Below are 14,143 nucleotides of genomic sequence, written 5' to 3' on the forward strand. Positions count from 1 at the left end.
CCCCCTCCCCAGGCCCCCAGCCCACACCACCCCTCAAAAAACAAAACAAAAACAAGACTATTATCTATGTATTCTGCAGAGAGACATGAGAGTGCTCATCGGTCAGAGAGGATTACAGTGGGTCAAAATCTGTAGCTAATCCCCCAGAGGAAGTGTAGTAGTAGGTCACTTTACTTTTGCTCTCACGCTCCACTCAGTTGAATCCATTCCAACCCCACTGATAGGAAGAGCAGTACTTACTGGGTCAGCTGGCGGTTTGATAACACAGCAGAGAGGATGACTTTTGTTTTGGGTGATGTGAACCCCAAGCCCAAATGCCCTCTTAACAACTCACTACTAGACGTCGTCACTGATCAAAACTGCTGATGATTGCTCCTTGGTATCATTAGATTAGTGTTGAGCATTATATATGTTTTTAAATCAAACCCTTGTGAAGTAAGGGGCGCTATATTAAAGCCTAACTCATGTTGATTTGGTGATGTAATGGTGATGTAATACAAATTGTGCCAAACCTGTCTATAGGAAAATGGAAAACCATGCTTCCTCGAGGGAAAAGAGACAATTGAATATATGGTGACTGTCACTTATCTGTATAGGTCTGGTAGGGAGATCAGTGTTTTATTGGGGTCAGTACTGAACTGATATAATGGATCATAAACATGTTTAAACAAACCCATAACCATAACCCATACCATAATAAAGAGACGCCAATCTCTCTGTCACATCGCAACAGTTACTAAGCGACACAAAGATTAGCTGATGATAAGGGTTTATCAATCAAGAGCAACTCAGCAGCATGCATGCAGGGTAAGGGAGATGGATTTGTAAGAGTAACAAGAATTAATTATGCATCTTTGCATTTTAACTATATACACCTACCGTATATAGAGTAATATTTATTACTATCAGCCAATACATTCTCTTGGCAGTGAGTTTTTGGGGTATTTTGATTTTATTCTAAAATTAAGTCTGTGGAAAGATAAAGGCTTTTCCAATGCAAATGCAACACTTGCAAACAAATACCGTAGTATACTAAACTAATGAACTGGAGTTGTATTGGACAAGTGAATAATCTTGGGGACGAAAAGGAACTGAGACACGCCCACTACACAGGAAAGGAAATTGGTGAGTAAAGTGCAGAGTAGGTAAAAGCAGTACACTGCAAGAAAGAAAAAGGGAAAAAAAGCACGTCTGCTGGCCTGCAGCGTCTCAGCTTAGTTTAGTGTGCCGGTGTCTTTCACCCAAAAACTATTCACAAGCTTTATGAGCCACCTGCATGAATGACAGGTAAGTGTGACTTAAAGGAGAATTCCATGCTAGAAGGCTTTCTTACCTTTATTTGTAGTTGTTACGTCCCCATCAAAGAGGTCCAGGTGTTATTTTGTGCAAAGCGCATTATTGGCTATTTCCCCTACCATAAGCCCTCAATGAATTTAATTGGGCATCTGGGTGTTGTGCTAATTTGCTTATTTCCGTTGCTCAAAAATCATATTTTTTTGTATATATCCTCTTCATAATGTAAATAGTATCCCAAGCGGCACACTTTACTACTTATTTAGATGGAAATAAGCGAATTAGCACAAAAACCCAACCACCATTGAGGGCTTAAATTAGGGGAAATAGCCAATAATGCACTTTTGCACAAAAGAACACCTGGACCTCTTTGGTGGGGACGTAACAACTACAAATAAAGGTAAGAAAGCCTTCTAGCATGGAATTCTCCTTTAAAACACGCTCACCTAGTCATCTCCAGTAATTACAAAGGCCAGTATAACAAGCCTGGAATTCAGACTGTCCTGTCGAAAAGACTAAATGTGTAATTGTGAATAATATAATAAATTATATAATGAGTACTCTCCACTCTCTGACATTATCATACACAATTCATGTGTTGATTTTGTCCCTTTACAAGCAACAGGGAGTGATTTGTTTTCCTCTTGAGGGCCAGGTGTCCTCGTGGAAGCTGATTCAGGGGACTGAACGCCTGGCTCTCTTAACAATCTCCCATCGCTATGGAGACATGCATTGATAGTTAAACACAGATTTTTTTCAATACTGGCCAAAGAAACAGACTGGAAGGTTATAAGTCTGTGATTTTAGACCAATGTTGGAAATAAGGATCAAAACAACCTGTCCATTCAGAGATTAAAATAGGGTGCATTCTGCATCCCAAAACGCAGTTTATAGTTAAGGGACGCAATAAAACGACGACCTCTGCATCTACGGGATGCACTACTGTACTGTTTTCAATTCTATTTTGCTAGCTTTAGTTATAATAATAATTTCTTCTTCCGTTTTCTACATGAATATAACCACATTATAACCATATAAAATGGAATGGGAGTTAAATGCTGCAATTTATAAAAATGGTAAAATATGACTCCTAACGTCGTTGAAGTGGGACTCATAAAATGTCCCTGGGATTCATCAAAATGACCATCCCTGCATCCCGGGACTCATTACATTGAAAACCTATTTACATCACTGTCCATTGATTTGTCATCAGCATAATCAAGCTTTCATTAGTATATAAAATGGCATCAAATGGGAGAAAAGCTTAGAAACACACATGCCTGTTGTTTTTCCATGTACATCGATTTATAAACAGGACTCCACCCTCCAGGCTGTTTAGTTACTATGGAGGCAGTCGCACCAGGGGGTCCTGATGACCCCACTTTAGAGGCTGGACAGGAAACAGGCTAGCCAGTATTAGCTCACACAACAGGTCTACAAAAAAGAAAACTAACGTGACCACCAGTGATGAGCTGTTCATTTCTTCATGTTCAGAGAACAGCAGCAGCAGTCAAGCATAAATGTGAAATAGGCAAAGAAATATGCTTGTTAGGCTTTAGCAATTTAAAATTAAGTTACACACAAACCGCCTCATATACACAAGACAAGACACCACTGTCATGCATCTCTGAGGCAAGACGGGTATGAAGCTAGATAGTTTTACATATTGGGTCTACATTCAGTCATCGTTCCCTACTCATAGTTGGGAGCTCGGTCAGGTAGCCTACCCCACATCAGCGAGAATCTGTAGGCATGGACAGTGTGGAGAATATAGTAGACGAGTCAGTTCGGTTTGTCAGTGGTAGACTGTTGCCCCCTCCTCCTGTCTGGGAGACCAGCTGCAGCAATCTGTGCCTGGAAGCATGACAAAGACGGCAGGCCTCAAGTAGACAGGGTCTCACTCTCTACAACACACACTGCTGAAGAATCAATTGCACTGATACTTGCGCACACAGCAAATCTTCCATGGGATTACTTCGGACAGGTTCGCGCAAAGGTAAGCCTGGGCTATTTCCGGAACTAGCTGCAGATAATGACAGACATGTCCCCATCCCTAAAGTTACTCCCACAGGAATTGTCTGAGTGGGACTCAGTCAGTACGGTCCTCAACCAGGTGTCATTGGAGCCCATGGTTGGAGCATGGGGGGGGAAGTGGAACACATATCAGAAGGATATGGTAGTATATTACCCATTAAGATCAGTAGTTCTCATACAAAAATTGCAGATGTACAAGCTTGCAGCACAGCATGAAGTGATGCGCTTTGTACTTATATCTGCTATTTTTGAATAGCCAACGCAAAAATGACACAGCTTTCCTTGTTTTAATCTAAAAAATACAAATGGGTTCAATGCAGTACATTATATTGCTTCTGGGGTGAACTGACTTGCAATTCAATCCACACAAAAAACAAATAGATTCAGTATTTAAAATAAATCATCATTGTTTGCATGAATGCACACTTTGGACAGCACACGACGTGCGTGTGTGTCTTGCGGGAGGGGGGGGGGGCAGCGAAAACTATGGCAACGTGCCGCTCACCTCAGTAAGCAAGGTTAAGTTCAGGGTTAAATGAAAGCAGGGGTGGGTGGGTGGGGCATCTCAGTCCTGCACGAGTCGAGAGACTATACCAAGAAATCGAGGCTGGTCCGTTTCCTCCTTTGGTTAACTCCGACCAGCTCAGAAATATTTGTCATGCTTTCGATTCTGCAGCAGTGGAGGCTGAGCCAGGAACGGGGGCTAGCCTTGCAGTTGTGACTCCCAGGCGTCTGATGATCTCCCTTCATAATAACAGGGTGCATTTACTCTTCGCTCGCATTTTTGTGGAGATGACCATGCATAGGAACTGTTTAAAGTTGGACTAGGTTAGATTCCAGGCATAATGAGGCATTATTCTATTATTCCTTTCGGTCTGTCTGCACTCTGCAGGCTGAGAGATTGAGTGGTTTGGAGTTGAACTGTTCAAAGCCAATACCACCCACTCCTCGATAACTACACAGGAAGCCAGGATCACATTCACAACCATTCACATTGCTTCTTTTAAACTGGCTGGATATTTTCACAAAGCCACGAATAGTGGGTGGAATGCTGTTTCCCGAGTCAAATAGTGAATGGGAAAGTAGTAGGGGGAAACAGGATGAAGAATAGGCCTACTTTTACTTTATGGCCCAGTTTTAACCAAGAACAAAAAACCATTACACCCAGAATATACAAGAAGCCTCCCTTGCACACAAAAACATTAACAAATATTCACCCTGTCCCTAAACTGCAGCTTGAGTCAAAACAAACTGGGCATTCTGATATTCTCTGAGACACACAGTAAACATCTGTGCCATTGGCTTCCACTAAGGAAGAGGCCATGGTTGAGGAATAGATGAGAAGCTTTCAGAGAAATTATGCTAAGCAACAACAATGCCACTTACAAAAACACACAACAAAAAGCTTTATTTTCTGATAACATCATTGTGAAAGGTACTATACGATAGTCTCCGACCAGGTGGGCAGTAAACAACTCTTAACATTGCATCCAAGACAAGTCTTGCAGCTTAAATCATATCTTTCACTGTCTGGACCTGCATAGTGCAGCTTTATCTAAAAATCAGGTCAGACATTGTTATATGGCTATGGCTAGCTGCCCTGTCTGGATGGGACTGGGATATGCCATATGTCAACAAATATGTTTCATTGTTGTGGGTTAATGACTATGGGATTGGGAATAGCAAGAAGACGAGCTAGAAGAGAGCCTTGAGTAGAATACTATGACATAGTAGATCTATAGTTAAATAATTAATCGGACTAGCTGCTATTCTAGTAGTCTGTACACAGATGACGACTGCAGAACGTACTCTTGCCATCAACTATTTGTGGAGAAGATGCAGTTTAACTTCGAGCATTTTGTCAGATATGCTAATCAATCCCTATCCAACACAGACCAACAGTATCCTCAAAAACAAGACACGCATATTCTACTATAAGCAATACTTCCATCTTATCTGGTTCCAACTTAAAATGTTGTTGCATATAATAACTGTAGCTTAATTAGACTCTGGCGCCAGACTAATGTCTGATGGTATGTCAAACGAAACGATTGTCTTGGGACACCACACGAAACGTTGGCCCTGTGTAGTTAGTTATAGGCATAGGCAATGATTTGAACAGATTAAAGTTAACCAGCCAAAACGGAAAAACAATGAACCGAGTCGACGTGCGTCTACGTTAAAAGGCAGCAGGGTGAATTGGTCAAATGTGTAGTGTGTACTATGGTTAACGTGAACTAGACTGTTAAGAATGATACAATGTAACATAGTCTTATAATAATAGATTGAGTACTGTTACTTTTTTTAGATGACTGACCACTAGCATGAATGTTATCTGTAGCTGTATGACTGTTACGTTGACGTTACTAACTAGATAGAACGAGGACTTCCACCCTCTCTCTGTCCATTGTTGTCAGCAGATAACCGGCCGGGGAACACCGGCCAGCTCAGCTAGCCACGGAAGCTAACCCGTTCGAACTCCTTCAAATAAAGCGGTACCGGCGTCTATTTCCCGGCTGCACAAAATGTCAAAGTAGTTTGGACTCCGTTGCTGGGTGACAACGGTTGCACAAATAAGTGAATCTCTTACCCATTTGGGCTCGTAAGCCTTTGAGAGACGATGAACCCTCCGCCATTTCTGTGAAGTTTGCGTTCTCTATTTTTTTTTCTTTTTTCCCCTAAAGCAGAGGCGCGCAACACTTGGCTCGCCGGGTAGAACGACGGCGCGATTATGAATCCCACCGACGTTCTAGGTTAGACCAGAAGAGTTACGATATTGAGGGGGCAGAAACCGAGTTCATGCAGCCTGAAAGGGGGACAGGCTGGAGTTGGAAATACATTGCTTTCAACGAGGGCGCTCAGGGCGGCGCAAATAAGAGCTACTTTAGGCACGTGTGCAACATGACAACTGTTTTAAAGTATTGCACAGTGACAACTAAAGTCTCTTTAATGTTTATGTTTATGTTTTACTACAAAACAATCTAAAATGAAGGGATTTATGTTGCCTGAGTCCAATGCGTTTCTGCCTACTTCCGGTCCAGGACTTGTCCCTATTTGTTGTCCCCATTCTCAATAGAAGTCTATGTAGGAGAGCCGCCATTGGACTGGCCCCATGAAGTGAACGGAGTTTGTCTTACTCTATGGCTCTGGGTTAGACCCGCCTATTAACATGTGTCTGATTGGCTCCCGGGCAAGCATAGTTTTGACTGAGGTTAGGGTTAAGGTTAGGTTTAGACTTTAGATATAGTTTTACTGGGGTTAGGTTTAGGGTTAGGTTTAGGCATAGTTGGAAAAACAAGAACTGTCAATCACAGCGACTACTGGCCAATCACAGCGGGCCAGGGCTTTCCGAGAACTACGGTGGGATCCATAACATCCCATAGCGCATATGGGTGGATGTCCTGTGATTGGCTACATGGTTGTCAGACAACCGGCTGACAGTCGATAGCGTTACATTACTCTGTGACGTGACACCGTTTTAATCTTTGAAGGGATCAATGAGGTCAAGACTTCTTTTTGGCTCATTTTGTGAAATAAACAAACCTCTCCATTCATTCATTCACAACATGCTATTAAAAATAAAATCATCAATTCATTATTTTCCAAATCATTGTTTTATTGTATTTATTGCATTGCCCTGCTGCCTGCGCAGCCTGCTATCATTTGGCCCTTGGCCTACCTACGCCCTCAAATAATTTAAATCTCAAATAAAAGGCTTGACCCTCGAAACTGATGAAGTTCCAGGTGGGGTTATAAGTTATAACACGTTTAATTCAACTATAATTATATCTACGATTACTTGTCTTTATGACACATCCGTCCTCCCGGGCCATGAGATCTAAAGCAAATGTACCCCGATACACGGGAACGTGAGCCAATAGTGACACCTACCGTCCACATAAGCTTCGTACAAGTGCACCCTCCCCTAGTGCCTATTAGTCATAAATAAATAATAGGCTATATTAATTTCATACAACTACAAAGAATAGTAAAACACACCAAAGAACACATGATCTTTTCAGTTAAATTGAAATGATACAAACTGCTTATCTGAGCAGAAACCACATCAAAGTAATTTCCCATTCGATAATACATTGATTCAGAACATTTCCACAGAAAGGTGCAGAATAACATAGGCTATAACTGCAACCTTCTGTTTCAGTGATATGAACAACATAACAGCAACATTCAGTGATATGAACAGTATTTGTAGACCTAAGGGGGTCGATTCCTCTACCTTCCTGTTGCATAATCTATCTATCTCAATGCAGTGTGGTCTGACTCACTGTGGAGGAAACTCAAAGGAAAGAATTAGAGAGCTCACCTTATTTAAGTTGCTTGAAGTGTCAGAGGAACGATAGAAAAACTGAATTAGTCGGTGAACACCTTCCAAAAAGGAAACAACATACTTTCCCAGGGCTCTGTCTGTGTGTTCTCTTTCTTTCCGTGAACACTACATCCTCTGTATGAGCCTCTCTCACATGCCTTAGCCAGAGGGACTCTCATCTATTTTACATGGTAAACAGGAAGAAACACCACACGTAGGGTACAGTTGCACTGCTCTGAATAATACAAAGCAGTATGTTATTTAACACTCACATTACACATAATGGCAGGCTTGGTGTATGTGAAGATACTGTACACACAATAGGTCAATGTTTCATTATCTGACATTTCCATTATTCTAAATACAATTGTGCTTTTAACAATTTTGCAGTTGAAAAATGAGTAGACAAAATGCTCAGTATTTACAAGTAAACATTAACAAACTATAGCCTAAAGACATGAGGTTGAAGTTAAAGATATTGTGTGTTCATTTGTTCCAACATAGCCTATTAAATCAGTTCATTTCGGTAGCATTATCTTCTGTATAAAAATAAGTATTAGATGAAGTGGGCAATCCGGCTACCCATAATGTACAGTCAGAGTCAGTGGCATCATCCAAAAGCCGACCACAGAGGCTATGGTTCAAGTCACGGCAACACATCCCAGTGGTGTTCCAACATTTCACTTGTTAACCACAGCTTGATGTATCCTCGCAACGGCTTCAGGGCTGGGCAACAGCGCAGCAGCTTGGGCCAGTTGGGGCAGAAGCATATAAGTGGAGGTCCGCAGATACTGGAAGAGGTCCTGGAAACCGTGGAGATGAACAAGGACCTGGGGAGAGACGCCCATGGAACGTCCCAGTCTCCTCAGCGTGCTGGTGGAGCCAAGCAGTAAAGACAGATCCTGGACGGTGTCATAGTCCAACATATCGATTCCTTGACCTGGGGTCCACAAGACAAAATAGAAGAGTCAGGTGGATAAGTTATCACTTGTGTATTTGCCAAGACAGTATAATAGACAGTACGTTGTGTATATAAACTGCATACAGTACATGTGTCAAGAACCTGCATCCCTATTTTGGGAATGTCAGACAGTACTGTAGGCAAAATTAGTATTGTCTTTTAAAGAACTGGAACAGTGCCCGTTCACAGGTGTGAACAATTGGCTAATAAAGGGCGAGGTCGAGCATCATTGTGGTGGTGTGAACACGTGTACTCGACCCAGTTATTATGTATGTGTCCCTTTTATGCCCATATGGAGTTCTTTGTCAGGCATGCCAAATTAAGCTTTTGTGCTGGTTCTGGACAACCGGAAATGCAGTGCCCAAATATGGAGTGATGTGATGTCAGAACAGGCCAGCTCCATATATGGACCATGTGGCGGTTCTGTACAACCGTGGGTCCGACTGACTCGACACCAGGCACTGCACTCCCTATGGGGGTGTGGAACGCATGTGTCAAATTTAAGGTCGGTGGGGCGAACGGTTCTTGAGTTACGTGGATTACAGCCGTACACTCGACAAGCCCTTCTGGGTTTTTTGGCCTTTCCGGCACATCATGATTTGATTTAAAAATATATTTTCTTTTCTACTTAAATGTATTCTTCAGATTCAGATTCAGATACCTTTATTTGTGTATACACACATAGGAATTTGTGTTCAATTATTTTTTCTCAAAAAACACAAGAACCAACAGACACAAGACAACACCATGCAGGGAAAATAAACTTCTTATCATGTTTTGAATTTTATGTGCAAATAAACTAAACACAGTACAGACAGACAGACAGAGACGTGGTGCATTTAAATATAAGATCTACAAGCTCACAACCCGTCACGATGTGAAGAGCTGTGAGCTTGTAGATTGGCGTGACACCGTCATACGTCATAGGGCATAATTGGTTAACTTCCACTATGTCTTGAAGAAAAAACATACCTTGAGCCACCTCCCATATTTTGAGTAGTTTTTGTTCCATCTGATTGTTGACATTGGAAAGAAAACCAGTTAGGAAGGAAAACCAAGTTATTCTACTTACATTCTGTAGGCTACCCTGATACAATATGGTACAATATTGTACCACTCTACGAGATACATGTTTGAAGTTGAACTGTCAACATTAATGCTTTGTCACATTATGTCTATTCTTATGATGAATATGACTGGAAGAAGTACCTCCCCCATAGAGTAGGGGCTTCCTTCTCGTCCTTCCCTGAGACTGTCCTCAGCATTCTGACCAGGGGGCTTGATGTTGGTGGTGAAGTTGATGACAATAGAGGCAGGCTGTACCTCATTCTCGTGGCTGAATGAACTCAGGCCTCTGGGTAGAGAGGTATAATATAGTATTACATTGTCATGTGTGTGGTATGAAGATGATATGGTAAAATATGTATGCTGAGCTGTTCCACAAGGCACTACCTTTCAAGGCACCTGGGGGGATCTTCAGCTGGAGTGAACGTTAGTGAAGGGGCCTGAGGCCATTTCACTGCTGTCTCAGAGTGACTGTGGAGGGTTGAGTGCTGCAGACAGTCTGGCTCTGCCCTGGAGAACAGCCCTTCAGGTTCACGCCAGTACTCAGGCACCTGTTCTGAATGCACAGTTAAAACCACTTAATTAAACCCTATGGTTGCCCAGAGTCCCAGAGGGGCCTATACCAGACCCCCGTCCCTTTTCCCTCTACACCAAATGTCTTTGCAGAAAATAGCCGATCTACAAGTTCACAACGCATTGCGCTGCGATGCGTTGTGGTCATGCAAAAATGTTCACCAAATGTTCAGCCCAAAATAGGGATTCTATGGTTCAAGTGGTTAAAGTTGGACCACAATGGAAACAAAGCCTTTGGCTTTTTGTCTTCCATTTAACGTGTTCTTAACCGTGCACTGCCTGTACATAAAAAAAATCGTCAAGTATTCAAAAAAATCTATCAAATATATTTACTTTAACTTGAGAGACACAAACAACTTTAGGGAGCGAGAATAGTTCAAAATTGAACTTACTGAATTTCTCAAAGGCGAGTAGGAAAGCCCAGAGCAACAGAATTAGGAGGAAGGTGGAGCATGCTGTGGCAGATCCAACGAGAACCATTGAAACAGAAATCTTCTTTGTCCCTTGATCAAACACAAACAAATAAAAACTTGAATACCACTGTGCACAAAAGGTACACAGGGTACAAACATGTTAACTTTGAAAATCTTTGTGCTTACTCACTCTCCTCTGTAAGGTGTTTCATATCTCTCCTGGACATGGTGACTGCAATCTCTGGGAGAGAACACAAATACATTTGAAATTATTGGACACATTCTCAATCAATAAAAACCCTTACTTACAGAGTATATAACAATGTATTGTGGTTCTGCAGCAGGCTTTGGTTTGATCTTGGGATTCTCACCAGTTTTAGAAGCTTGAATCTTTAAAGACAAACACTCTTTTCGAACTGTGGCCATGCTGTGGTGGCAAGGCACGCAAGCCAGCTCCACCTCTCCTGTCATGCTCCTGAGCTCATAATACCTGCAGGAAAATAAATTCAGAGACATATGAGTTCACATATGGCATGTATGCATATATGCTTGCATGTAAACACAGAATGTACTCCGATCAATTATTGGCATTGTGTGTGTCCCACTGGCCCCCTGCTCACCCTGAGAGGCAGGGTCCACACAGGGCATTGCTAACGGCTGAGCATGCTGCTCTCTGCTGGCGGTTCAGTAGTCTGCACCGGGTACAGCGCCAGCAAGGATCCAGACCAGTCTCCGGACTGAACTGTCCCTCAGGACATGCAATGCACAGCCCTTCTCCACCATCCCCGAAACCACAGTCCTAGGACAGGGAGAATAATGGACAGCCATGGCCATGGAGGGAGACACACAGATTGATGGACAGAAAAAGAAAGAGATAAATGTATGTATACATGTATCTGTATGTAATCTGACACCACTGCCATATCAAGCACGAGTAGTCATTACGTCATACGCTGGCACGGCGCATAAGCATCAAACGGTGACATGGACAAAAACTATTATGCAAGTAATTAATCTAATACTGCACTGATGACAATAGCTATGTGTCATGTGTTAGTTACCTGAGACAGCTGTTCTCCTGGCCCGCATACAGGACACTCCACACAGGTGTCATTGGTGTGTAAGAACTCTGTTTGATCACAGCCGGGTTCAGACATTGCCAGCGCACACCAAGCCTGCAGAAGTGCAGACATACACTCATGTAAACACTGATGCACAGGGTGTCAGGACAGTCAGGCAAACTGGTGTTATGTGAGGTAAAGACATCTCAAACCCAGGGTGATAGTGGACACCTACCATGAGCAACACAACGTGGAGACAAATCTCCACAGAAAAACTGTCCATGGTCCTGCATTATGGGAAAGCAATTTGAATAAATCACTGGACAGATATTGTTACCCAGACCAAAGAAACCTCAGCCTGCATGAGCCAAATATGTGATCATGTACAAAAGTGATGAACTATTCCTTATTTCTAGCATCTAGAATTAAAGTTAAGTACAATAAATTAAAAACAAAATGCAGTTCAGTCAGGCTCCTGTGTTCTTACCTTACCTGCTGAGTTTCATAGTATCCATACAATGCATTGAGAATGTAAGCCTGTTGTATATCTTGTACACAGAATGAGGACTATAGCTATTGACTACCTCTGGCAGAATGGTTTGCCTGCCTCTGCAGGCTCCTCCCATCCAGTGGGAAACATCCACGGGAAACCCCCTTGTCCTCCACCAGCTGACGTTCCTCCCCTGTGACGCAGGAGAGGTTCCCCGCCAACACCATCGGCCAACAACACAAGGCCTACACTTGCTCCCAACCAGGACACCCCGCGTCACACCCGACCTTCTCACATTCCATCCCTGGGGAACCCTCCTGTGTTGGCGATTTTTTTAAGTTAAGTTATTAAAATGTATGAATGAATCCCTTGTGAAACCCTTTTCACAAAGAGACGTGTGTTTGAGGTGTGTGTGTGTGTGTGTGTGTGTGTGTGTGTGTGTGTGTGTGTGTGTGTGTGTGTGTGTGTGTGTGTGTGTGTGTGTGTAACTGTGCATGTGTACCTTTACCAAAATAAGACTCCAGTCAGTTGCTGGCAAAAAACATCACACAGGGGCTCGAAACGTGATATTATAAGGGGGTTAAATGCCACAGACGAAAAACAGTCTAGTCCACACTATTTATCCATAATGTATAAATGATAGATAAGGGGTCAGGACAACGAGGCCTTTTCGTGGAGGGGTCAGTCTGAAATTTGGACGTAGACAGTTTTTCGTCTGTGGTACTCTGTCCAGCTGAACTAGTAAAGGGCCTTGCCTCAAGACAGCACTGTGGCACTGTACTGTGTGACCACCAAGTGGTAGTAGAGATCTACAAACATCTCAATGTCCAAATATCCAATGGAAATGTTTTGAATTGAGGATGGACATTGTCCATCGGCATCCTTAATTCAAAACACCTTTAACTAATCGGATAGGACATTCTGGGGTCGATTTAGGACTTCTATGTTACTTACTTCTATATTACTAATCTAATTACAGTATTATGATCTGGGGGCGTGTAGTATGTCATATTGCAATTTTGGGCATGTTAAGAAGCGCTTTTGACACCCCGCGGAGTTCGCAAAACGGCCTTGAATTAGTCATGGGTGTGTTTAAGGCGTGTTTGAGACGTACCCAATCAACATGTCCGTACTATTCTCTTTACCAGTCAGCTGATGTCACATACGGAATGCGCACTTTGGGGGTCGTGGTATGACATTTCTTCAGGCTGGCACCATAGAAGACATGACATGCCTTTGTCACATTTGGGTTAATTATTCCTATTGCACTGCATGCTGTCACCTTTATGCCTCAAAAGAACAGACCCACCTTTCAGATCGGAATGGAATTGCGAGTAGATATAGCAGCATATTGGCAAATTGCCAATCCATGCGTAATTAATTAATTCGATAACGATAGAACCATGTACCATACAGCGAATGAAAGCAAGATTCATAAGGAATATGGAGATTTTTACATTTAATAAAACGGTTGAGAAATGAGAGAACCATGAGTGTTTATAGGCTAATATCAACGTTTTTTTATGAAAGACCAAACGGGCTGTGAACTTGAAGAGCTCAATCACCATCCCGACACGGAAGAAATATAGCCTAGTGCATGCATGTATATGCACTGCATTGCACTTGCACACACTAGCCTACACACGCTCTTTATTTGTTTCTATTGAAAAACACCAGTAAAATAACGTTTATTATATTTTATTTCATTCAAGTCACGACGAAGGAATGAGTTGAATGCGTGCTGCGTAATGCTGTGGCCCCGATGGTATGGTCTTCGCTGAGTTCGCTCGTAGCATTTTATTGAAGAAGACTTGAATCGGGTGTGATACAGCATATGAAAGCACATTTCCCACGGATTATGGAGATGTTTTTATTTATTTTTAAGGTTGAGAAATGAAAGAATTATGGCCGTTTCTAATCTCAACA

The 14,143-nt window shown here is 42.4% G+C and overlaps 2 protein-coding genes across 7 annotated transcripts in view; both read right to left on the minus strand.

Annotated features, from left to right (window-relative positions):
• Positions 1 to 6,050, minus strand: part of map7d3 (MAP7 domain containing 3) — a 42,767-nt gene extending 36,717 nt beyond the window's left edge. For all 6 annotated transcript variants that reach the window (XM_083786502.1, XM_083786503.1, XM_083786505.1 and 3 more), the window contains exon 1: positions 5,918 to 6,050. In XM_083786502.1, coding sequence (XP_083642628.1) covers positions 5,918 to 5,963 — 46 coding nt within the window. In that variant the 5' untranslated portion in view covers positions 5,964 to 6,050. The remainder of the gene's footprint in view (positions 1 to 5,917) is intronic.
• Positions 6,051 to 7,880: 1,830 nt separating this feature from the next.
• LOC310873661 (tumor necrosis factor receptor superfamily member EDAR-like) lies at positions 7,881 to 12,444 on the minus strand (the record flags this gene model as incomplete). The annotated part of the gene is made up of 10 exons (XM_083786210.1): positions 7,881 to 8,594; positions 9,588 to 9,627; positions 9,825 to 9,969; positions 10,068 to 10,236; positions 10,646 to 10,756; positions 10,857 to 10,907; positions 11,038 to 11,156; positions 11,287 to 11,465; positions 11,728 to 11,841; positions 12,379 to 12,444. The coding sequence occupies 10 exons, from the start codon at positions 12,442 to 12,444 to the stop codon at positions 8,335 to 8,337; spliced, it is 1,254 nt and encodes a 417-aa protein (XP_083642336.1). The 3' UTR covers positions 7,881 to 8,334.
• Between the last annotated feature and the right edge of the window lie 1,699 nt (positions 12,445 to 14,143).

This window comes from Protomyctophum parallelum, assembly GCF_964188405.1.
Source record: "Protomyctophum parallelum genome assembly, chromosome: 16".
Lineage (NCBI taxonomy): Eukaryota > Metazoa > Chordata > Actinopteri > Myctophiformes > Myctophidae > Protomyctophum > Protomyctophum parallelum.